The sequence below is a fragment of the Polypterus senegalus genome, chromosome 10, assembly GCF_016835505.1.
Source record: "Polypterus senegalus isolate Bchr_013 chromosome 10, ASM1683550v1, whole genome shotgun sequence".
NCBI classification, from domain to species: domain Eukaryota; kingdom Metazoa; phylum Chordata; class Cladistia; order Polypteriformes; family Polypteridae; genus Polypterus; species Polypterus senegalus.
Window position 1 is genome coordinate 68,159,524 of NC_053163.1, and position 24,862 is coordinate 68,184,385.

General features: G+C 38.9%; 1 protein-coding gene across 1 annotated transcript in view; it reads left to right on the plus strand.

The window, feature by feature from the left end:
• nup62l (nucleoporin 62 like) overlaps positions 1 to 18,860 on the plus strand; it is a 50,104-nt gene extending 31,244 nt beyond the window's left edge. Inside the window, exons 11-13 of the mRNA XM_039765913.1 lie at positions 9,761 to 9,872; positions 17,609 to 17,675; positions 18,646 to 18,860. Of these exons, the coding sequence (XP_039621847.1) occupies positions 9,761 to 9,872; positions 17,609 to 17,675; positions 18,646 to 18,737 (271 nt within the window). The 3' untranslated portion in view covers positions 18,738 to 18,860. The remainder of the gene's footprint in view (positions 1 to 9,760; positions 9,873 to 17,608; positions 17,676 to 18,645) is intronic.
• The last annotated feature ends 6,002 nt before the right edge of the window (positions 18,861 to 24,862 follow it).

Genomic DNA, 24,862 nt, shown 5'->3' on the forward strand with positions numbered 1-24,862 from the left:
TAGGCAGGGAGCCAACGACGTGGTAGGTGCACGGGGGCGGCCCATATGCATCTCTGCTGTGAAATAAATCCTCTGTTAACGGAAATAAGGAATGAAACAGCCAAAAGGAGATGTCAGTTCGTAAAGTTTCTTGCAGCATAAGGGTGAGAACCTCAAAAAAAAGACATTATTTTTGAAAGTTCGTTACGGGGCATGGTGTGAAATGAAACCTACTTAACGTTTGTAAGTATAGTGTAAAGGATGAGCATTGAAAATTTGGGCTTCCTACGTATATTGGAAGGTGCAGAAATAGTGAGGAAGGGTTTTCCCCTATCTGTATATACAGTTTAGGGGGTACACCCGTTCCCCCAACCCCTCCTCCCTCCTTGGGTATTGCAATAGGACATGAAACATACCTAACTTTTGTAAGTACACTGCAAGGAATGAGCATGCGACTTTTCAGCTTCTCACCTATATGGAAAGTGGGAGAATTAGTAATGAGTCAGCGAGGGCTTTGCCTTTTATATGTATAAATATATTATTACCACTATGCTGTATAATGTAGTTTAGTTATAAATTCTGTGCTAGAAGTGCAATGTAATTGTTTTTTAAACACAGGCTTTGCTTTCCTTAGAGTATCTTTTGAGGTCTGCTTTTTAAATGAATAGGTCTTGTGGTTTGCCCACTACTGAATAGTCATGGGAAAACACTACACTGTTCTTAACAGCTGGACTGTACCTTCAGTGCTTTCAAGTATTAAACATACAACATTTAGTGCTTTATAAATTATTTTAGCTTCTTCATTAATACCGCTTATATTAATATTACTTTAGGTCTGTAATACTTGTGGATTATTATGAGGTTTCACACCACTGCTTCTTATCTAATTATATGTAATATTTTTGAGTTTACTTAGAAGTAGGTCACCCACATAAAATTATGAATTGGCAAATTTAAATATATTAGGTTTAAAGAGGGAGATTGCTACCACTTATTTATGTTTCCTCATTGAAGCCTGGGTATGACACATTTGTAATGTTTGTAAGTACATTGTAAAGGATGAGCATAGGAAATTTGGACTTCCTACGTATATTGGAAGTCGAAGAAATAGTTAGGAGGGGTATGATGATAAACTGCATCTGGCCCTGCAAGCGGTCCTCCAATTTGCAGGGAAAATATTGGGGGTTGGTGGCAGGATTGGCATTCCAGCCTCCATTAAAAAAAACTTCACACAGCTCAGAGATGACAGAAAGGATCCCTTTTTGCTCTCCGCAGGAGTAACTCTGCTGCAGCCGCCCATAGGAAGGCTGCATGCATCATGAAGGGGATGGGGAAAAGTCCTCGGGAGCCCCATCCACGGAAGAGTCGAAACCGTTGGAGAGCCAATAGTGTCAGGTCTGTTGGAGATCGGAACTGGTGTGGTGCTGAGGCGTCGCCCGCTGTATGACAGCACTCGGGTCCCAGTTTGAGGTGGCCCATACGGGTAGGCACATGGAACGTCTTGTCTCTTCGGCAAGATCATCCTCCTCTGCTGTCGGAGGAGCTGCGTAAACTCTGCATTTCAGTGGCGGCACTCTGAGGTGCGCAGAATGGGGAATGTAGGTGGATACACCTTTTATTGGTCTGGTTGCTCTGATGGCTGTCAAACTCGGGGTGTAGCTGTTGCTGTAGTGGATTGGCTTCTTCTGATGGTGTCCGATGTCACTCCTTTCAACGAGTGTATTATGTGACTCAGATTACAGCACTCCCTGGGTGCCTTGTCTGTTGTTTCGGTGTATGCTCCGACCGCGGTGAGTGATGTCTCTGAGACGGAGACATTTTATTCGCAGTTTCACTCTGTGGTTGATGGGTTCCCACAAGGTGACACTCCTCTGGTCACGGGTGACTTCAATGCAGCCACTGGCACTGACATGGCTGGCTGTGAGGATTGTCTCGGTCCCCATGGATCTGGTGACTGTGGTGAAAGTGGCTCCATGTTCCTTGACTTTGCAAAAGGTCAGGGGCTGCGAATCACTGGATCCTGGTTCCAGCGCCCAGAACCACATCGTTAGACTTGGTACTCCAATACTGGTGGAGCAGTGAAGGAGATCAATCACATCCTCTTAAGCAGACGCTGGAGGCTTTTGCAAAACTGCAGGGTCTTTGACCACAGACTTGTTGTTGCTACTCTTAGGATCCAGCTTGGGTCCAGTAGGTGACCATCTACTAGGAAAATGAGCCTGGACTTGGCCAGACTGTTTCTAATGAGTCTGCACGCAGTTTGTGTGAGGAACTTGCAGATTTGGGTTCAACTGCCGATCCTGATGTGATGTGGGAGACCTTCCGTGACAAGACTATGAAGGTTGCTGAGGGTTGTGTTGGTGTTTTCGGTGTTCCCAAAAGGAGCCGTTTCATCTTACAGGGCACTCGGGATATCATCGAGAGGAGTCACAGTGCATAGCTGAATGGCAACTCTGGTCTGTGCTGGGAACTGAGAAAGGTGGCTGTAAGGGCTCTGAGAGCAGATAAAGAGGCATTTGTTAGAGGAATCTATGAGCAAGTGACACACCATCTTTAGTCTAGCGACCCACGTCCTGCTTACAGAGGTATCAAAGCATTATGCACATCCGAAAACGGGACTTGTCATCCCTCTCTGGAAAGGGAAGGGTGATTGCCTGGATTGCAGCAACTACGGGGGGATAAAACTGCTCTCGGTGCTGGGTAAGGTCATTGCTAGAGTCGTCCTCAATAGGATCCGTGATCACTTGCTCACGTGCCAGCGACTGGAACAGTCTACCATCGACCGCATCCTGGCACCGAGGGTTCTCTTGCAGTATAAATGCAAATATCGGCAGAGTTTCTTTGCAGCCTTTGTCAATTTTCGTAAAGAGTTTGATTCAGTTGATCGAGCTGCCCTGGGGGACATCCTGAGGGTTCGTGGGATCCCCTCGAGGTTGCTGGATATCATGGCCGGCCTGTACACTGGTACTGTGAGTACTGTGTAGAGTGTAGGCAGAACCTCTGTTTTTCCCAGTTGATTCTGGGGTTCGTCAGGGGTGTGTTCTTGCTCCTACTCTGTTCAATGCTTGTATGGACGAGGTGTTGGGCAAGGTCATGTGGTCCAGCGGCTGTGGGGCATCTTTTGGTGAAGAAAGAGTCACGGATCTTGACTTTGCTGATGATGCTGTGATACAATGCAGTACAATACAGTTTATTTTTGTATAGTCCAAAATCACAAAGGAAGTGCTGCAATGGGCTTTAGTAGGCCCTGCCTCTTGACAGCCGCCCAGCTTTGACTCTCTAAGAAGACAAGGAAAAACTCCTAAAAAAAACCTTGTAGGGAAAATGGAAGAAACCTTGGGAACGGCAGTTCAAAGAGAGACCCCTTTCCAGGTATGCTGGGCGTGCAGTGGGTGTCAAAAGAAGGGGGTCAATAGAATATAATCAACAGAATAGAACAAATCCTCAGTACAGCATAAAAATAAAAATTTTAGAAGTATGGAGCAGAATTTAACAGTAGATGATATCGTATAATAAGATTTGGATATTTTTAGAGTCCTGGATGCCTCATCCATCAAGCTGCCTCCCCCATTTGGCCATTCTACGGCTAAAAACAGTGCTGGGTCAGCCAATCCGATGACAGGACCCCTCTTTCCCATGATTCCTGCGATCCTCCATCAGGGATGACTTTACCATAGGCAGGCAAAACAACTTGGCAGGTGGGCTGTGGCACCAAGTGATCTTCGTGGAGTCAATGGAGGCTCTGATCGGGGCACTCCAGAGACTGAGCGAGGGGTCTGAGTGTCTGGGCTTGTGAGTGTCCTGGATAAAACCCAAGATCCAGGCCTTTAATGACCTCTTGGGCACAGCCATTAGCAGTGTGTCTGTTTACGGAGAGTGTCAACCTTGTTGAGAGGTTTACTTACCTTGGCAGTGACATTCTGGTCTTCCTATGAAGTCAGTAGATGGATTGGAAGGACATGGGGGATCATGAGGTCGTTGGAAAGGGGTGTGTGGTGCTCCTGATATCTATGCAAAAGGACGAAGGTCCAAGTCTTTACAGCCCAGGGGCCTCATGCATAACACCGTACGTAGAATTCGCACTGTAACATGACATAAGCACAAAAACGGAAGTGTGCTCACGCACAGAAAAATCCTGATGCAGGAATCTGTGTGTACTCCAACTTCCACGTTCTTCCGCTACATAAATCCCAGTCAGCGTAAAAGTAACGCACGTGCACACGCCTAATGTCCCACCCCAATTCCTCCCAGAATTACGCCTCTTTGAATATGCAAATCAATATAAATAGCCCTTAAGCTCGGTGTTTTGTAAAAAGACAATGGGAAAAGCATGGGGGAAAAATATCAGAATTTCAGCGAATACCAAGTGGAGGCAAAGGAAAAGCATACTATTTGTTGATTTAAACAGTGGTATAATCAACAAAAGGAAGCTGATCGAGTGACAGCGCGTCGAAGAAACTCGAAAGCTCAAGTTCACAAAGTCGCACAGTGCCAAAATAAAAAAGAAGTCGAATATCAAAGTCGCTGTTAAAAGGCGAGTTGTACCCCACCGTCTGGGTGGGGGAAAGCTTATTAGGGTACAGACAAAAAAAAAAACATACAAGCCGGAAAGCCCGGAATGTCAACTTTAATCTCGAAATTTCCACTTTAATCACGTAGTTTATTATGTCATTAAAGTAGAACATCATAAACTTCATCTTAAAATCATTTAATTTACTAGTTTCTCAAATCCCATCATAACTAAAGTAGCATGCTAAATGCTTTGTTTTGTATTTGATGTTCTGTGTGTGTGAATCACTGTGCTTCCGTTCTTTCTCTTTCTCCGACAGGACACAGAATCCATTACATTCATGATATTACAGCTTTCTGAATAATTAAAATACTGAGATGTATACAGGATATCATTTTCATGATGATTTGAATGAAAGCATGTTATTAAAAATGGGAAACACGATGGCACAGTGATTGTTCATGTCTCACACAAGATGCTGCTGCGCCATGCGCGACCTTCGATGAAATAATTTTTTGTAGCAGTACTGTCTCTTTCAAACATACAGTGCATCCGGAAAGTATTCACAGCGCATCACTTTTTCTTTTTCCACATTTTGTTATGTTACAGCCTTATTCCAAAATGGAATGACAACATGAAAAAAGTTTACTTGAGGTTTTTGCAAATTTATTAAAAATTAAAAAAACTGAGAAATCACATGTACATAAGTATTCACAGCCTTTGCTCAATACTTTGTCAATGCACCTTAGGCTACAATTACAGCCTCAAGTCTTTTTGAATATGATGCCACAAGCTTGGCACACCTATCCTTGGCTAGTTTTGCCCATTCCCCTTTGCAGCACCTCTCAAGCTCCATCAGGTTGGATGGGAAGCGTCGGTGCACAGCCATTTTAAGATCTCTCCAGAGATGTTCAGTCGGATTCAAGTCTGGGCTCTGGCTAGGCCACTCAAGGACATTCACAGAGTTGTCCTGAAGCTACTCCTTTGATATCCTGGCTGTGTGCTTAGGGTCGTTGTTCTGCTGAAAGATGAACCGTCGTCTCAGTCTGAGGTCAAGAGCACTCTGGAGCAGGTTTTCATCCAGGATGTCTCTGTACATTGCTGCAGTCATCTTTCCCTTTATCCTGACTAGTCTCCCAGTTCCTGCCGCTGAAAAACATGACGCCTGGCATTCACACCAAAGAGTTAAATCTTTGTCTCATCAGTCCAGAGAATTTTGTTTCTCATGGTCTGAGAGTCCTTCAGGTGCCTTTTGTTGGGCTGCCATGTGCCGTTTACTAAGGAGTGGCTTCCATCTGGCCACTCTACCATACAGGCCTGATTGGTGGATCGCTGCAGAGATGGTTGTCCTTCTGGAAGGTTCTCCTCTCTCCACAGAGGACCTCTGGAGCTCTGACAGAGTGACCATCGGGTTCTTGGTCACCTCCCTGACTAAGGCCCTTCTCCCCCGATCGCTCAGTTTAAATGGCCAGCCAGCTCTAGGAAGAGTCCTGGTGGTTTTGAACTTCTTCCACTTACGGATGATGGAGGGCCACTCTGCTCATTGGGACCTTCAAAGCAACAGAAATTATTCTGTAACCTTCCCCAGATTTTTGCCTTGAGACAATCTTGTCTCGGAGGTCTACAGACAATTCTTTTGACTTCATACTTGGTTTGTGCTCTGACAAGAAACTGTGTCAACCGTGGGACCTTATATAGACAGGTGTGTGCCTTTCAAATTGTGTCCAATCAACTGAATTTACCACAGGTGGACTCCAATTAAGCTGCAGAAACATCTCAAGGATGATCAGGGGAAACAGGACACAGCTGAGCTCAATTTTGAGCTTCATGGCAAAGTCTGTTAATATTAATGTACATGTGCTTTCTCATTTTTTTTTTATTTTTAATAAATTTGCAAAAATTTCAAGTAAACTTTTTTCACGTTGTCATTATGGGGTGTTGTGTGTAGAATTCTTAGGAAAAAAATGAATTTAATCCATTTTAGAATAAGGCTGTAACATAACAAAATGTGGAAAAAGTGATGCGCTGCGAATACTTTCCGGATGCACTGTACTAACCTCCAATTCCTGTCCTTACTTTTCTATCCCCAAATACCCAATTGCCACGCAATCAGCTCTGTAATAGACGTTAAGCTATCTGTAAGCTTACAATGACGATTCTTCAAAACTTTAAGGAACATTGACATATCTTCATAGTATGTGTGTAATTATTCTATCCGTCTGTCCTTCCAGTGTCGTGCCAGCCTCAGTAAATTTACAGCACGAGGCAGGAACAATACATGAACTTGCTAGCGCTGCCGCACCGTGTTCTTGCATGTATAATAATTAACAATACAGATTATTTAATGAAGTTAAAGTTGTATCTGTATAATAAAATCAACATATTTTGCTGCATTTCATCTTAAAAATATCGTCATCATATTTAAATACGCGCTTTATAAAGTGGCACAGGTTGTGCAATATTATAACTGTAGTGCAAGTTTAAAGTGGGGTAATTGTATTTATAAGTACAAACATTTCTACAAGGAGCACTTGATGGTCTGACTCAGTGCGTTTATAGTTCTTGGGATGAAACTGTTTCCAAACCGCAAGGTCCGTACAGGAAAGGCTTTAAAACGTTTTGCCGTGGCTGAGGCAGCATGTGCTTGATGCTGTATACCGATAATTCTCTTTCTGATTAGCTGCTGCTGTGATTCCCCACTCAGATACAGTGATATAAATACTCCGAGTGGTGCAGTGAGAGTAATATGGAAAAAGATGATCCACTGTGGCATCCCTTAATGGGAGCAGCTGAAAGAAGATGGTGCAATAAGAGTAACAACGCTAAAGCAGTTATGGTATTTGGAATAGTTTGACCATTCCATGGACCATTATATTGTTACAGGTTAATCACAATCAGATGCATTAAACTAGTAAGCAATATGCGGTTAATTTCATTGTATTTATAAAGCCGCGTCAGCGATGTTGATCTAAAAAAGAAACATAAATCGCAGAGGAACAGTAGCATTGCTTTGACTCAGGGTGCTGCCAGTCTGCAAAACCGAGCGCAGAACTTGCGTACAACAGGGTATGAGGTACTGTGGAAATGTGCGTGGTTGTACACCAAGTGTAGGTTTTATACATCGTGAGTTGAACGTGGAAAAGGCATTCACTACACTCTTGGCACGCAGACTCATTCTGATAAACTGGAAGAACCCAAACTCTCCTCTTTTGTCAGTGGGAAACCGATGTGTTATATTATTTGAAATTGGAAAAAATCAAATACTCCGTTAGAGGATCCGTACAGACTTTTTTCAAAACATGGCAGGATCTAATCAATAATATTTTAAAATAAGTTTATAAAGCACAGAGAATTTATTAATTTAGGTATGTTTACAAGCCTTAAATTTTACGCCGTTTGGCTTGCTCTCTCTCTCAGGGGTGGGGATTGATCTGTTCTTAACTCAATTCTTCTTTTTGTAAAAACTTGATTGCTTTGTATGGATTGTAATAAAATTAATAAAAATAAAAAATATTAAGTATATATATTACACAATTTTTACTTAAATTAAAGCATATTTTGCACAGATTGATATTTTAATTAAATTAAAGCATATTTTTGCACAGAAACGTTCTTAAGCAACATTTCTGTGCATACGCACCGTTTATACATGAGGCCCCTGGTGCTTCCTGTCTTGCTATATGGTTGTGATACATGGACACTATCCAGTGACCTGAGACGAAGGCTGGACTCCTTTGGTACTGTGTCTCTCCGGAAAATACTTGGGTACCGTTGGTTTGACTGTGTCGAATGAGTGGTTGCTCATGGAGTCCCGAATGAGACACATTACCTGCATTGTGAGGGAGCGTCAGTTACGGCACTACGGCCATTTGGCACATTTCCCCGAGGGTGATCCAGCTCGTAAGATCCTCATTGTTGGGGACCCGAGTGGCTGGACCAGGACATGGGGTCACCCATGTAACACCTGGCTGCGGCAGATAGAGGGTCATTTCTAAAGTGTGGGACTGGACTGCGTGTCTGCCTGGTGGGTTGCCAACCGGGATCCTGAGTAGTTTTGTCGTGTGGTGGGTGCGGCAATGCACTATACCAGTGCATCCTTCCCAACTTGATTTGCCTTGATTGATGCCTTGCCATAACATAAATGAGTGTGCAACAGACATGAAGAATTTAAACAAAATAAAGGTTAAGTCTGTTACTTTAAAATTATGCTGTTAATACACACACATCTAGTTGCATTCTGCCTCCAGGTGCATCATTACTCAGCAGTGAAAGTGGAAGAGGTCAGTTGTAACAAACCCAGACCAGAGGATGTTTGTCTGATGCTGAAGTGTAACTCAGTTTGTCTGCCTCACATATACTCGGACAGAAAATTGACTACCACACCTGACGCACACACCCCATAGTTCTGACTGTCACAGTCCAAGAACTGTTTCACCAATAAAAAGCTCAAAGTCACTGAAAAGCTTAGATTGATACTCTGACAATTTCTACTGTGTTGTGTGGCCTTTTACTGAGGTAGTTGGTACAAACAGCAGTGTGTTTCACAGAAAATGACCAGCCTACCCTTACTATAAGTGTCCTATTATTGGAAAACGAGAAAGAAATCCTTGTAATTGCTGCTCAAACCTTGGTGTGTTTTGGCTCGTAATAACAATTTGAGTACAGGACTGCATTGAAACGATGTGATCTACCATGTATGCCTAAAGTGGAGTGTGCAAAATTATGTGAATGCACACACTGATAAGGCAGGCTTCACACTTGCCTATTCCTCACATTATCTCACAATCAGAGAACTTTGTCACCACACCCTGCTGTAACACATCCAAGACTGAAACAGCTGATCTAAAATGATGTGATTACTATATAGATAGAAGCAAGATCTTCTATAAATCCTGAATGGACTGTTTTTTTTTTTCCTCCTTACACACAGACTTAAAATAAACCTTGCTTTTCTAAATGAGAATCACAGAATATTAAATATGCAGTTACCAGAAAACTGTTAAAAATTAAAATTACAGAGTATACTGTGAGTACCATTGCACTAGTAATAACGTTACATAGTTACTTCTACTTTCTGCTTAATAATGAGGCTTTGGTGTACTTTTTATAATGGAATAAGTTACTTGCAGTTATTTAAAAATATTGGTTGTATGGTTTGTATGTTATCATGATATAACTGTTTTATTGCTTACTCCTAGTTTATACCATATTTGAAGGTGCCTTTTATAATCGGCAGGTTTTAATGCTAATTTCTTTATTTAATTTTAACAGATACAAATTGGCAGAAAACATTGATGCACAGCTCAAGAGAATGTCTCAGGATCTGAAGGAAATCATTGAACATCTAAATACAGCCAGTGGGCCTTCTGATTCCAGTGATCCAGTAAGTTGTTACTTTTCATAATTAATATAAAGCTTGTCATTTATGCCAGTTTTAAACTTTTTATTTCTCATTGTTTAATTTAGTAATCGGTATGCATTCAGAATCTTTTAAAAATTTCAGAACGCTTATTAAATTTTGTAATAATAATGCCCAATTAAAATTTAACAGTTCATTAAGTCCCCTACATACAAACCTTCAAATTACGAACGTTCAAAGATACAAACGTGTATGTCCAGTAGATTAAAAATTATTTAAATAAGTGAAAAATGAAAAATTGTAGCATAAAACTTACATTTTTGCGGCAGCACTTAAGTTAGTTCGCGAGTCTCACGCTAGGCTGAGTACAAAACCCGTTTTATCATTGTTTACAGTCTCTGTCAAATGCATTCATCCTCTGCAAGTGGTTGTGCTTTTGGCTGAATCTCTGTTTTCATTGCGCTAGCGTACTTTATTTTAAGCTTGGGATGTCTGGAATTAAGCGTGTTCAACAAGAACATGGGGGCACGGCTGGAAACTCGTTAAGGGTAAGTTCTTCACTCGGGGAACCACATTAACATGCCATACAAGGCCAAGTAGTGTGGTGGAGTGCAGGCGCAATAGGGTCCTTCAGTCACATCTCGTTGACTACAATTTATGATCTTCACATATGAGCATCCTATCAATACTACCACAGACTTAGCAAGGGCTTTTACTGTCATATATTGGTACAGTCTAACTGGAGTTAGTGCTGGAAGTACCTTTTTGTGAATAAAAGATTTCTTTTTCTTTATTCCTCACTTCAGAATCTTCCATGAATCTTCACCGCAAACAAGCACCAGGCATCAGTAATTAAGTGGTAGGCAGAAGGTGTTGAGTGATGATGTCTTTTGATTGCTCACGTTGTGTGTGGTGGCTGAAAGTGGAGTTGAAGGCAATCACATACTTGTTCTCTAGTGATAAGAGGATCTACTTTGCCGAGATTATAGGAATAAAAAATAAGTTAACATTTTTTTTGTTAAAATGCACTAGAAATCTATAACAATAAATACAAATATTATCTTTTTAAAAGCACTTTTTTTGAATACTGTACAGTACAAATATGTGCTTGATAGGGGTTGAGGAGACAAAGGTTAGGCCTGAATATGTAGGCTACCTGAGCATAAAGAGCAATATTAGCTGATGGAAAACAGTAGGAAAAAACTTTCAGTTGCGTATTGATAAAAATACACAAGAAGTCTGTTACAAAATGCAAATTAATTTTTAAAAGCATTTTCTCATGTACAAATGGCTATACATATGCACATGCTTTATGTAGGAGTTGAGGATATGGGGCTGCTTTGTGTTCATTGGGTGCCTAGGCTAACTTTGCTATACTTATGAACAAAGTGGACTTGCAAATGCGCTTTCAAAACAGAACTCGTTTGTATGTATGAGACTTACTGTACTTCATATACTGTATTATGTGGTCAGAAAAGTAAAATGTAACAAATACATATTTGTATTTTCATTTGCTTAATAAAGTTTCACATAAAAGTTGGAACAGTTCCCACTTTCATTTCTAATAGCAGATTGGCATGGTGGCTCAGTGGTTGACAATGATGCTTCAGTCTATTGGTTTCTGATCTAAATCAGCCAATGTTCACCCCAAATTATCTTTTATTGGTAGATTACCTTGTATTAAAACGCTTTTTTTTTCCTCCTGATTCTGCTATTGTAACCTTTTTATAGTGATTTAGTTGTGTTTCTGTACACAAAGTATTATAGTACATGAGAAAGAGCATGTGTCATTTTGCTGCCAGGACATTTTGTAAACTGAGGGCAAACAGCCAAACTTTCGGAGAGAGTGAAGACAGGAATATTGGCCTTTAAATGAAAGGAAATGGAGTAGTAAACTGAGAAAAGGGACTATGATGAGTCATTCTATGAATTGACAGTTACGACAAGCATGGGTCATGTCCAGCTGAACTTGGAGGGTAGGTAAAGACAGTCATATCTTTGGAAGAAGTTAAGAGAAGCTCCTATAATGAGTTCAGACCTTTTCATTTTGTCCTTTAATTAAAACTAGAAGTCTTTGTCTGAGTGTGAATAGTGAGCAAGCTTGTGTTTGCTACAGCAGAAGTTCACGTTTTTAATTAGAAAAGAACAGATAAGGAAGAATTCAGTATATAACCAGTATCGGCTTAAAAAAAAAAAAAAACCTCATTGGAGCATGTGGTTAATGCTGCTGCTTCACATATTCACTAGAAAAGGGTTTGTGTTGTGGTTTAGGGATGCTCCAATTACCTTTATTAAGGCCAATACCGATCACCGATTTGATGTTACCAGATCAGCCACCACTTTCTTCTTTGTCTTCATCACCTTTAAAACATTTTTTACAATAAGCTCCTGCATAGCCAGACACATAAGCCTTAAGTCCTATATTATGGTTTTAGATGAATTTTTATATTTAAGCAAGGCTTATTATTCGTTGACCATAAAAATACTAAAATAAGTAAAATTTCCATAAAACACATACTCTAACTGGTGTTCATTTCCTTAATTTACACATCCTAACATAGGTAGGTGCAGAGGAATGGGAACAAGGGATGTTTATGGTAGTCCTGGAGTAATACTAAAGAAAAGTAGTAAGGGTAACATTACACTCTTATTTTTTTTATTTTTTTTTTATATTTTTGTAAGAAGAACAAATTAAGGTCATATCACATTAAGTGCTAAATAGGTTATCTTTTGTGTGGTACTAAAACTAAAATAAGTCTCTAGTACCTCTGTATTTAACTTAATGTGATATGACCTTGATTTGTGAAATGGGTTAAAAAATAGAGCATAATTTTTTACCTTCGCAGCTTTTTTCCATATTACATCAGGACTATCATAAACCCACCCCCCACCCCACCCCACCTTGCTTCCTACTCACCGACACCTATGTCAGTATGTGTAAGTCAGGAAAATGAGCATTAGTCCTACGTATTGATGTGGAATTTAGTTGAGAACCACGGATGAAATGTTAAACCTTTAAATGAAAAATTTATTTCCTAAGATTTCTAAAGGTAGAGTATAAATACGGTACTGGATGCATTTATAATTCTAAAGGTACACACTTGTTTGTATTGTAACACCCCCAGTCAAGCAGGGAGGAACATCACCAGTACACATTTCAGGAGTTTAAAACTGATGAGCTGTTATTGATTACTTCCCAACTAAACTCCTACTCCTCTAGCCGTGGGAAACGCTTCAACATTTCTACTTGGAATCGGACATGTTTGTCTCTTGTACACTGCTCGTCTGTACTAAAGGTAGTATATAAATACAGTGATGGATGTGTATGTAACTCTTCAGGTTTACACTTTAACTTTTTGGTATTATTGTTTCATAATTAAACAAAAAAAGAAAGAAAAGAAAATGCCTCCCCATCCAAAGCAGTGCTTGAGGAGTTTGTGTCGTTGCCAGCCTTGGATGTGACAATATTTTTTGAAGCGTTAAACAGTCCACATTAATATATAAAATATTCTCACACAATCAATTAACTGATTTTGGTTATTAAACACCGCTTAAATGTAAATATACATGCACTTATAGGTTTTAATCATTGATTGCACTACAGCTTTTTTTGCTGTTAAAATATACATTTACTGTATTTACACAGGTGGGTGTGGGATTTTTTTCCCTTTCAATGTAACAGTTAGACATTTGTAGCTTTTGAAGTGTAATTATAAATATGGATTGCCATTTTAATAATTCAGTACAGTCTACTCTGGATAACTCGATACAGCTTAACTCAATAATCTGGTTAAATAGATAAAATGCCACGACCCCGATTCAAATATCGTGACACGTTAAATATTTGTTTTACTCGGTATTGGATAACTCGATAATCTGCTTAATTCAATAAAAATGAGTGAAAATGTCAGATAACATGCCTTTAGTAGTGAGAGAAGTTTAATAAAAGCCTCGGGGTGCTGTGCCAAGCATGTAGGGTAAAAAAAATTACTTAAAGTTGTATCCGGATATATCTATATCTATATCTATCTATATATATCTATCTATATCTATCTATATATATCTATCTATATCTATATATATCTATCTATATATCTATATATCTATCTATATCTATCTATCTATCTATATCTTACACTGTATAACACACACAAATAATAAACTTGGTTCAAACCTTTTGAAAAGCTGAAAAAGTATCGGATATTAATGTTTATCAAGAAGACGCAAAGCTAACACATTTAAAAAGTTTATAAGTAAAGAAAAATTTTGCTGTTAAAAAAATTCTTTTTTTTTCTTTTTTCTTTTTTCAATAAAAAATGTAAACTGCTACACTTAACAAAAGCCAATGGTCTAAACTTAGACAAGTGGTGCCCATTTTAATTAAACGACAAAATAAAAAGGTTTAAATTTATTAAAGTAGCTTTTCTTGCTATTTGTCCAGTTTCACAGGACAGTTTCTCCAATGCCTTTTTCTCTGGTTATTACTCGACTTTCTATAGCATAATGGCGGCCAATCGACTGGAGCATCCCTAGACTTTGCATAGCCATAATCTGTGTGGAATTTTCAAATTTCTTCCTATGCGTAGGGTTAGAAGCGATTTTAATACAGCACTTGGGAAGGAATAAGGTTTAAGAAAAAAAACTGAGGGATGCTTTTTTTCTCTAATCCATGGAATATTTTGCTGCTGATGTGAGGCAAGTGAAATGCATATTCACTCCGTAGACATGGACAAATTTGTTGGTGCCCTTATAGCTCATTGAAAAAGTGCTGCATGCATCCTGAAAGTGATTAAGCAATTATTCCATGTACAAACCGGATTCCAAAAAAGTTGGTACACTAAACAAATTGTGAATAAAAACTGAATGCAATGATGTGGAGATGGCAAATGTCAATATTTTATTTGTAATAGAACGTAGATGACAGATCAAACGTTTAATCTGAGTAAATGTATCATTTTAAAGGAAAAATATGTTGATTCAAAATTTCACGGTGTCAACAAATCTCAAAAAAGTTGGGACAAGTAGCAATAAGAGGCTGGAAAAAGTAAATTTGAGCATAACGAAGAGCTGGAAGACCAATAAACACTAATTAGGTCAATTGGCAACATGATTGGGTATAAAAAGAGCTTCTCAGAGTGGCAGTGTCTCTCAGAAGCCAAGATGGGTAGAGGATCACCAATTCCCACAATGTTGCGCAGAAAGATAGTGGAGCAATATCAGAAAGGTGTTACCCAGCGAAAAATTGCAAAGACTTTGCATCTATCATCATCAACTGTGCATAACATCATCCGAAGATTCAGAGAATCTGGAACAATCTCTGTGCGTAAGGGTCAAGGCTGTAAAACCATACTGGATGCCCGTGATCTCCGGGCCCTTAAACGACACTGCACCACAAACAGGAATGCTACTGTAAAGGAAATCACAGAATGGGCTCAGGAATACTTCCAGAAACCATTGTCAGTGAACACAATCCACCGTGCCATCCGCCGTTGCCAGCTGAAACTCTACAGTGCAAAGAAGAAGCCATTTCTAAGCAAGATCCACAAGCTCAGGCGTTGTCACTGGGCCAGGGATCATTTAAAATGGAGTGTGGCAAAATGGAAGACTGTTCTGTGGTCAGACGAGTCACGATTCAAGTTCTTTTGGAAATCTGGGACGCCATGTCATCCGGACCAAAGAGGACAAGGACAACCCAAGTTGTTATCAACGCTCAGTTCAGAAGCCTGCATCTCTGATGATATGGGGTTGCATGAGTGCGTGTGGCATGGGCAGCTTGCATGTCTGGAAAGGCACCATCAATGCAGAAAAATATATTCAGGTTCTAGAACAACATATGCTCCCATCCAGACGTCATCTCTTTCAGGGAAGACCCTGCATTTTATAATGCCAGACCACATTCTGCATCAATCACAACATCATGGCTGCGTAAGTGAAGGATCCGGGTACTGAAATGGCCAGTCTGCAGTCCAGATCTTTCACCTATAGAGAACATTTGGCGCATCATACAGAGGAAGGTGCGACAAAGAAGGCCCAAGACGATTGAACAGTTAGAGGCCTGTATTAGACAAGAATGGGAGAGCATTCCTATTTCTAAACTTGAGAAACTGGTCTCCTTGGTCCCCAGACGTCTGTTGAGTGTTGTAAGAAGAAGGGGAGATGCCACACAGTGGTGAAAATGGCCTTGTCCCAACTTTTTTATGAAATAAAAATGAAATTCTGAATCAACATATTTTTCCCTTAAAATGATGCATTTTCTCAGTTTAAACTTTTGTTCCGTGATTTATGTTCTATTCTGAATAAAATATTAGAAGTTGGCACCTCCACATCATTGCATTCAGTTTTTATTCACGATTTGTATAGTGTCCAAACTTTTTTGGAATCCGGTTTGTATATCTGTATGTCATTGAGTAAAACAAACAAGTGTGAAAAGAGATCAAGTATTGTTTATTCTACAAAGATATTCTGAAATGGAATGGACACATTTGTTGGTAACCTTAGAAAAGGTCATAAATAACTGGATTCAAGTGATTTTTTTTTTTTTTTTTCAAGCTAGGTGTTTTCTTTAATTTCACACCTCTCCAATCACTCTTTAGTATCATTGTGTGTTCCCCACTGAACATGGACCAAAGAAACCAAAGGAGAGTGTTTTTTGTGGAGATAAGAAAGAAAATTATAGACAAGCATGTTAAAGGCAGAGGCTTTTAAGACCATATCCAAGCAGCTTGATGTTCCTGTGACCACAGTTGTAAATATTTTTAAGAAGTTTAAGGTCCGTTGGACTTTAGCCAGCCTCCCTTGATGCAGATGCACAAGAACAATCGACCCCAGAATGAGAGATGAGAGAGAGAGAGACAGAGAGTGAGAGTGGTGGACAATAAAAGCCCAGGACAGTTTCCAGAGAGGTCAAGGCCCATCAGTGGATTCCATGGAAGAAGACCCAGGAGGACTCCACTGTTGAAAGAAAAACATAAAAAAGCCACACAGGAATTTGCTAAAATGCATATGACAAACCAGAGTGCTTCTGGGAGAATGATCTTTGGATAAAATTGTAGCTTTATGGAAAGTCACATCAGCTCTATGTTCATAAATGAAAAAAGTAAGCATTTAAAGAAAAGAACACTTTACATAATGTGACAAACAGATTTCTAACTGCCTACTGAAAAGCAGAAATGCAGCATAACTGAGGGCATATGGCAAAACAGTGTTAAGTTAAATAAATTAACATGGCTGTTTAGCATTTTGCTCTGGGATGGTGCATTAGGACAGGTGAGCTACTTTCAGTGCATACTGACTGCCAATCTGTGCTATTTTGTTTTAAATATGTTAAACTGTTTCAATATAGAAGTCGAATGTTGGCATAGTGGTTGGCACTGCTGCCAATGGATACACTGTCCTTGGTGTCACATCCTGCACCCATTTGCTGTCAGTTGTTAATTTGTATGTTGGATTCCCATGACAGCACACACTTTTCTCTATTTCAGTTTCTCTTCCATATTCCCAAAACGTATTTGTTAGGTGATTTGTCAACTCTGATTTTGCCTGGTGAAAGTGTGTCTTGTGAGAAATTAGCATCATGTCCAGGGTTATTCTTGTTTTGTGCCTGATGCTGCTGAAATGGTCTTAGACTTGAATTGAATTAATTACACTTTTTTGTGCTTTAACAAAATGTATTTTTTTTAAACTGTAATGTAATGTTTAAAGAAATGCTTGGTTATGTACGTTTGTCACAGATTGATTTATTCACGTATTTTGTTTTACAGCTTCAGCAAATCTGTAAAATTCTAAATGCACATATGGATTCACTCCAGTGGATTGATCAAAATACAGGTTTGTGTTTTAAATGCAATTTAAAGATACTGCTGTTTAGATCATCATATTCTGCATGCATATTTAGGAGTATTCAGTCTTTTGTGAATTATATTTAGTATAATTTTCTGTTTTATGTTCTGTGCATATTTACAGTTTTTTTTTTTTTTTTGTGTTTAGGATAGTTTTATAGCATAATTGAGTATGGATAGAATTTTTATTTCTTTTGTAACTGTCACCAGTTTCATTATTATTGTTTGAGTTTATATTAGCAGACATGACTACATATAATTGTTTCATGCACATTTTTGCTTAATCATTTTTTAATTACACTAGTGTATGAACACATTAACCAATTTATATTAAAAAGCACAATTTTGGTTAAGTGCAAGTCAAGTTCTTAGGTATTGTGATCAGTTTACTGGTCTGTTTACATCGGCAGTACACCCTAACCCCCCATGGTCTTGAGCTGCTGGGTAGTGACTGAGATAATGAAGCACGGAGGGGAGGGAATCCTGCTAAATGATATGTTAAGTTTGAAAACCTGCGATGAATTTGCAGGAGAGCTATTACAGCTCTAGACAGAGAGGAGCCACCTGAGGCGACTGTGCAGTTTCCATATATGGCTCATCAGAGGGAAACTTCAAGGCAGACAGAGTAGGTCTAGAAGCTGGAAAGCATTGCTGATTGTAGCACAGTCTAGTCTGTCCTTCTCTTTAATACTACTGCAAAAGCCACTTGGCACAAAACAAAAAATAAGGCAGTGAACAACTAAACTAATTATTTCTGACAATTTCACCTCACAAGACATTGAGATAAGGAGCTGTTTGTGTTCAGTATGTTTAAGATGACTCTGTTGCTGTAAGTAATAACGCTGAATGAATCTTAAGAATAAGTGCTGTTTACTCTATGAATATACAACAAATTAAGTTGTGTGTATGTAGTTTTCAAATTCACTTTTCTTTTCCCTCTTTTCTCCTCAAATATTTAGTACTGCTTCAGAGAAGAGTAGAAGAGGTTTCTAAACTTTGTGAAGGTCGGCGCAAGGAGCAAGAAAAAAGCATGAGGATAACTTTTGATTAAATTTTTTTTATTCTATAATGCTTAGATGAATACAGGGATTTTGTTTAAGTCTGCTCACTTCCAGAATTAACAGAATATATGGAGTTTCTGGTGTAATAATAAAGTATTCATGTTTTGCTTATTTATGCTGTTTTTCAGTATATTCTTCCTTTTTTGATCATATGAATAATAACATTTCAACAGAGTAAAGAATTGGGTCTATTGTTTAATTCAGCTGTACCCTGATGCATTTTTCTACAACAACATTTATTTATATAGCATGTTTTCATACAAGTGATGTAGCTCAAAGTGCTTAACAAGATGGAGAGAGATAATATAAAAATAAGATTAGGCAATACTAATTAAAAGAGAATAAAGTAAGGTCAGATGGCCAGGGAGGACAGAAAAACAAAAAAAAAATTCCAGATGGCTGGAGAGAAAATCAAAATCTGCAGGGGTTCTGAGGCCATAAGATCAGCCAGGCCCCACTAGGCATTCTACCCAACATAAATGATCTCAATCAGTCCTCATGATTTTCAGGCTTTATGTGGAAGAATTAGACAATGATAAGCATGTGGACCTCTGGCCTTCAATCCATCTAAGTTATGATTTGGTGAAAGGCATTCCGAAATATATAGGATGGAGTGAGATTGTTTAAGGCTTTGTAAACCAGAAGTAGTATTTTCTACATTATATAGTGGTGTAAATTATTCTGATCACCTTTTTATACTCATTATTAACAGGGTCTTTTTCTCCCACAGGAAAAATTAACAGTTTAAGATCCCAGGCCCTATATGCACATCAAACGGCAGAAACCATTCTTGAATTAGGCATCAGTCCATAACATGACACGATCACTCGCTCTGTGCCTATTTAAATTTAAACTTAACCGCACATATGCATTGCATATCCTGACACCCTTTTTCTTTACAGGTGTTTAAAACTGTTAATCCAGACTTTCTTTCTCATTAATAATAACTTGTTATAATCTTCATTTTTTGGATGTGGTTTAACGTTTTTGAGGACAGTGGATTGTAATTATGTTAAGGAGTACTTTAATTGAATTGAACTGAAAGTGTCAAGCTAAAGTTGTGTCTAAAGCAACTATTCTGTTTTTTAATTTTGCTTCTAATACTTGGAAATGTTTTTCTAACATATACATTAGCACTGAGCAAGGGATAAAAATGGCTCTGTTAATGATTCTTTATTACAACCTCTTAAGCAGCATATTGATTTTCATGTTGCTGATTTTTCTAACTCCTCCCATTTTTTCAAACTGCTGAAGGAAGCTCATATACAATAATAGTCTTAAAGAGCCTTTGAATGTTTTATACCTGTCGCATTCTCCTAGGCATGGGCTGAAGGGGGGGTGTCTTCTGTCTGTCATCTGAGCAGGCTGTGATCATCCTTTGTGGCCTTGCAGTGGTCCTCCATTCAATGTGAATCAGTCTGTCCTGACCATTTCTATAAATGATGCACACTTTCTGCTGTCCAACACTTCCCAGTATATGGCATGTATTTTCTGCTGACCAAAACCACACCCATTTCTCCTGCTTGGGGCATTATTAACAAATCCATATTTTGTTAAAATGTAACTATACACTCATTGAACAAATTATTAGGAGCACTATACTAACAATGGGTAGGATCTCCTTTTGCTCTCACAAAAGCCTCAGTTCTTTATGGCATGGGTTCCCCTTTGAGATTGTGGTCTATGTTAACAGGACTCCATCACATGATTTTTGAAGATTTGTCAGCAACACATTGATGGTGCAAATCTCCTGTTGTACCACATCCCAAAGATGTTCTATTGGATTCAGACCAGGGGCCTCATGCATAATGCCGTGCGTAGAATTCACACTATACCATGTCGTAAGCACAAAAGCAGAAATGTGCTTGTGCACAAGAAAATCCAGATGCATAAATCTGTGCAATCGCCCACTTCCACGTTCTTCTGCTACATACTTTTCACGTTTACAGGAATTTAACACTTGTGCATGCGTCTGCTGTCTCACTCCATCTCCTTCCAGAATTACGTCTCTTTGAATATGCAAATCAATATAAATAGCCCTTAAGATCAGCGTTCTGTGAAAAGGCAATGGCAAAAGCATTGAGAGAAATAGAAGTTCAGCGAATACCAAGTGTAGGCAAGGAAAAACGTACTATTTGTTGGTTTAAACAGTGATATAAACAACAAAAGGAAGTTGATCGAGTGACATAGTTTGTCGGAGAAACTCGAAAGCTCAAGTTCACAAAATAAAAATAAAAAATAAAGTCAGATATCAAAGTCGCCGTGAAAAGGTCCGAGTCTGAGTGTCATATGAAAGCTTATTAGGGTACAGAGAAAAAAAATGGCATACACGGGCAAGCACGAAAAATCAACTTTAATCTCGAAATTTCCACTTTAGTCACGTAGTTTATTTTGTCATTAAAGTAGAACATCATAAACTTCATCTTTAAAATCGTTTCATTTACTATTTTCTCAAATCCCATCGTAACTAAAGTAGCACATTAAATGCTTTTTGTATTTAATCTTCTTTGTGCTGTATGTGTATGAATCGCTACGTGCTTCTTAAACGGGCTTTCTCATCCTCTGACAGGACACAGAATCCATTACATTCGTAATATTACAGCTCTCTGAATAATTAAAATACTGAGATGTATACTTGATATAATTTTCATGATGATAGGAGTTAAAGCACGTTCTTAAACATGGGAACACGGTGGCGCAGTGATTGTGCGCAACCTTCGATGAAATACTCTATTGCAGCAGTACTGCCTCTTTGAAACGTACTAAACCCCAATTCCTGTCCTTAATTTTCTTTCTCCAAATACCCAATCGCTACACAATCAGCTCTGTAATAGACATTAAGCCATCTGTAAGCTTATAACACTGATTCTTTAAAACTTTTAAGGAACATTGAAATATCTTCATAGTACGTTAAATTATTCTGTCCTTCCAGTGTCACGCCAGTCCCAGCAAGCATACAGCGCGAGGCACAAACAATCTGTGAACGGAGAGCAAGATCCTTGCTAGCGCAGCGACACCGTGTCCTCATAGGTTTTAATTATTAACAATATATATATTATTTAAATGAAGTTAAAGTTTTATCTGTATAATATAATAAACATATTTTGCTGCATTTCATCTTAAATATATCGTCATCATATGTAAATACGTGCTTTATAAAGTGCTGCAGGTTGTGCAATATTATAACTATAGTGCAAGTTTACAGTGAGGTGATTGTACTTATAAGTACCAACAGTTCTACTAGGAACACTTGATGGACTGATTGTGTACATTTATAGCTCTTGGGATGAAACTTGTTTCTGAACCGCAAGGTCTGTACAGGAAAGATTCTGAAGCGTTTGCCGTGTGAGAAGCAGTTCAAGTAGGCGGTGTGTGCTTGATGCTGTATACAGGTAATTCTCTTTCGGATCAGCTGCTCTGAGTGGTGCAGTGAGAGTAATATGGAAAAAGATCATCCACTGTGGCAACCCCTAACGGGAGCAACTGAAAGAAGAAAAAGAAGGTGCAATGAGAGTAACAAAGTTAAAGCAGTTATGGTATTTAGAACAGTTTGACCATTCTTTGGACTGTTATATTGTTACAGGTTAATTACAATCAGATGCATTAAAGTAATAATATGCGGTTAATTTCAGTGTATTTATAAAGCCACGTCAGGGATGTGAATCTGAAAAAGAAAGATAAGCCACGCAGGAACAGTAGCACTGCTCTAACGTTGGGTGCCGCAAGTCTGCAAAACCGAGTGGAGAACTTGCGTATGCCAGGGTATGAGCTACCGTGGAAGTGTGCGTGGCTTTACACCAAGATTAGGTTTTATACATTGCGATTTGAATGTGAAAACGTTCTTATGCAACATTTTTGTGCATACGCACTGTTTATACATGAGGCCCCTGGTGACTTCATTTAAGGAACACTGAACTCCTTGTTTTTTTTTTTTCATGAAACCAGTTTGAGATGACTTTCGTTTTGTGACATGGTGTATTAGCATGCTGGAAGCAACAATTAGAATATAGGTAAATTGTGGACATGAAGGGATGCACATGGTCAGCAACATATACTCAAAGGCCGTGGCATTAAAGCAGTGATTGGTTGATATTAATGGGCCCAAAGTGTACCAAGAAAATAATCCTCGCATTATACCGCCACCAGCCTGGACTGTTGCCACAAGGCATGGTGAGTAAATCGATTTATGCTGTTGGTGCAGAATTCTGAATCTACCATCTGTGTGCTACAACAGAAATCGAGATTCATCAGACCAGGCTGTGCCCACTGCAACCTCAGTTTTCTGTTGTGGGCTGGCAGGAGTGGATCCTAATGTGATGATTTGCTGTTTTAGTCTGTATGCCTCAAGGTTTAACACGTTATGTGTTCTGAGATGCTATTCTGCTCACCACAGTTGTGCAGAATGGATATCTAAGTTACTGTAGTCTTTCTTTTAGCATGAAGCAGACTGGTTGTTCTCTTCCAATTTCTCTGATCTACAGGGCATTTCTTTCCGCAGAACCTCTGTTCACTGCATGTGTTTTATTTATTTATTTATTTTATACACTCATTGAGTAAACGCTAGACTGAAGTGCATGAAAATCCTTGGAGATCAGCAGTTTCAGAAAATATTCAAACCAGCCTGTCTAGCACGAATAATCATGCCATGCTTAAAATCCTTGATCACTTTTTTTTTTTTTTTTCTCATTCTGATATTTGGTGTGAACTGAAGCTCCAGGGGGCTGTTCCACAAAGCGAGCTTATAAAATCGAGGATTATTTGTAATAGCCTCGCTTGAGTTAGCCTAACAGTTCACTTCAGGCTCATTGAGTTCCACAAACAAAATTCAGGTGTATTCAATCTCCGCTAATTCAAGCCAAGCTTGATAAACGAGGCTCGTGCGCTTCCGCGCGACATAAAAGGCAGCCTTGTTAATCGATGCTGGATAAGTAAGAATGGAAACTAAGAAAAGAGCTGCGTTTTTTGCAGGAGCAAGAATTATTATTATAAGCCTATGAGGACTACAAAGCTATAATAACTAGAAAGGGGAACACGAACTGTATTATCAAAGCTCGTGAGGCTGCATGGCAGAAAATAGCTGACAAGTTAAATGCGTAAGAACATGATTTTAGTAACTTTTCTGTTAAGGATGTCAAACTATTTAACAACTAAATGAGAACAGTTTCAAGCCTTCAAAATGTATAGTCATTAAAATTTCCTTTTACATATGCATTTTGTTACCAGTTGTAAGGTACTTTAAGGTTATTTTAACACATTGATAAACAGGACAGCATGTTAATTATATGGGTTCATCTTGGATAAAAGTGATATATAATTGTAATTATTAATATAATTATTAATAATGCTTGGTTTCAGGAGCAACATGAGTGGAACGAAAAGGTCCAGGCAGCAAGTGAAGAAAGCGTCATTATTGGCATACGCTCCTGCTGCAGTATTGCCACATTATGCAAAACTGCACAGGCTACTACAATGTCACACGCTCTGTCTGGTGTAACTCTGAGATGCCGCAGGCAGTTAAACCTGGATTTTAACTGTCCAAATGTCATTTCAATGCGTGCCCTTGTCTTACAATGGGCATGGTTGAAATGTCTTTCTGCTTGTGTTGCAGGATCTGTATATGGTGTGAGAAGAAACGGTAGACATGGGTATCCTCTGTCACCAAGCAGCACACCAGGAAAAATTCCTATAATGGAAAGTAGACACATTAGACTGTAGTATAATAAACTATAGTATATTTGTGAATTTTAGTTGACTTGCCTTGTCTGAGGCTTTGAGCCAGTGAAGACTCGTGAAAAATTCTGGCATCATGTACTGATCCTGGCCATTTTGCCACAATGTTTGAAATTAGATGTTCAGCAGTGCATACCATCTGAAACATTTTAGGAAATGGTAATGACATACATTGCTAATGTTGGACGACTACACTTTCACCTCTTGTATATAAATGTGAGATATTATCAGTACTTACCTGTACATTAATACTGTGATATGATTTGCGGTTTATGTAATCAGGCTCTGTTGGACCTGCTGGAGCCTTTATCCTCACGTGTGTACAGTCAATGGCTCCAATGACGTTAGGAAAGCCTGACAAATTAAATTCAGTTACTTATCAGGT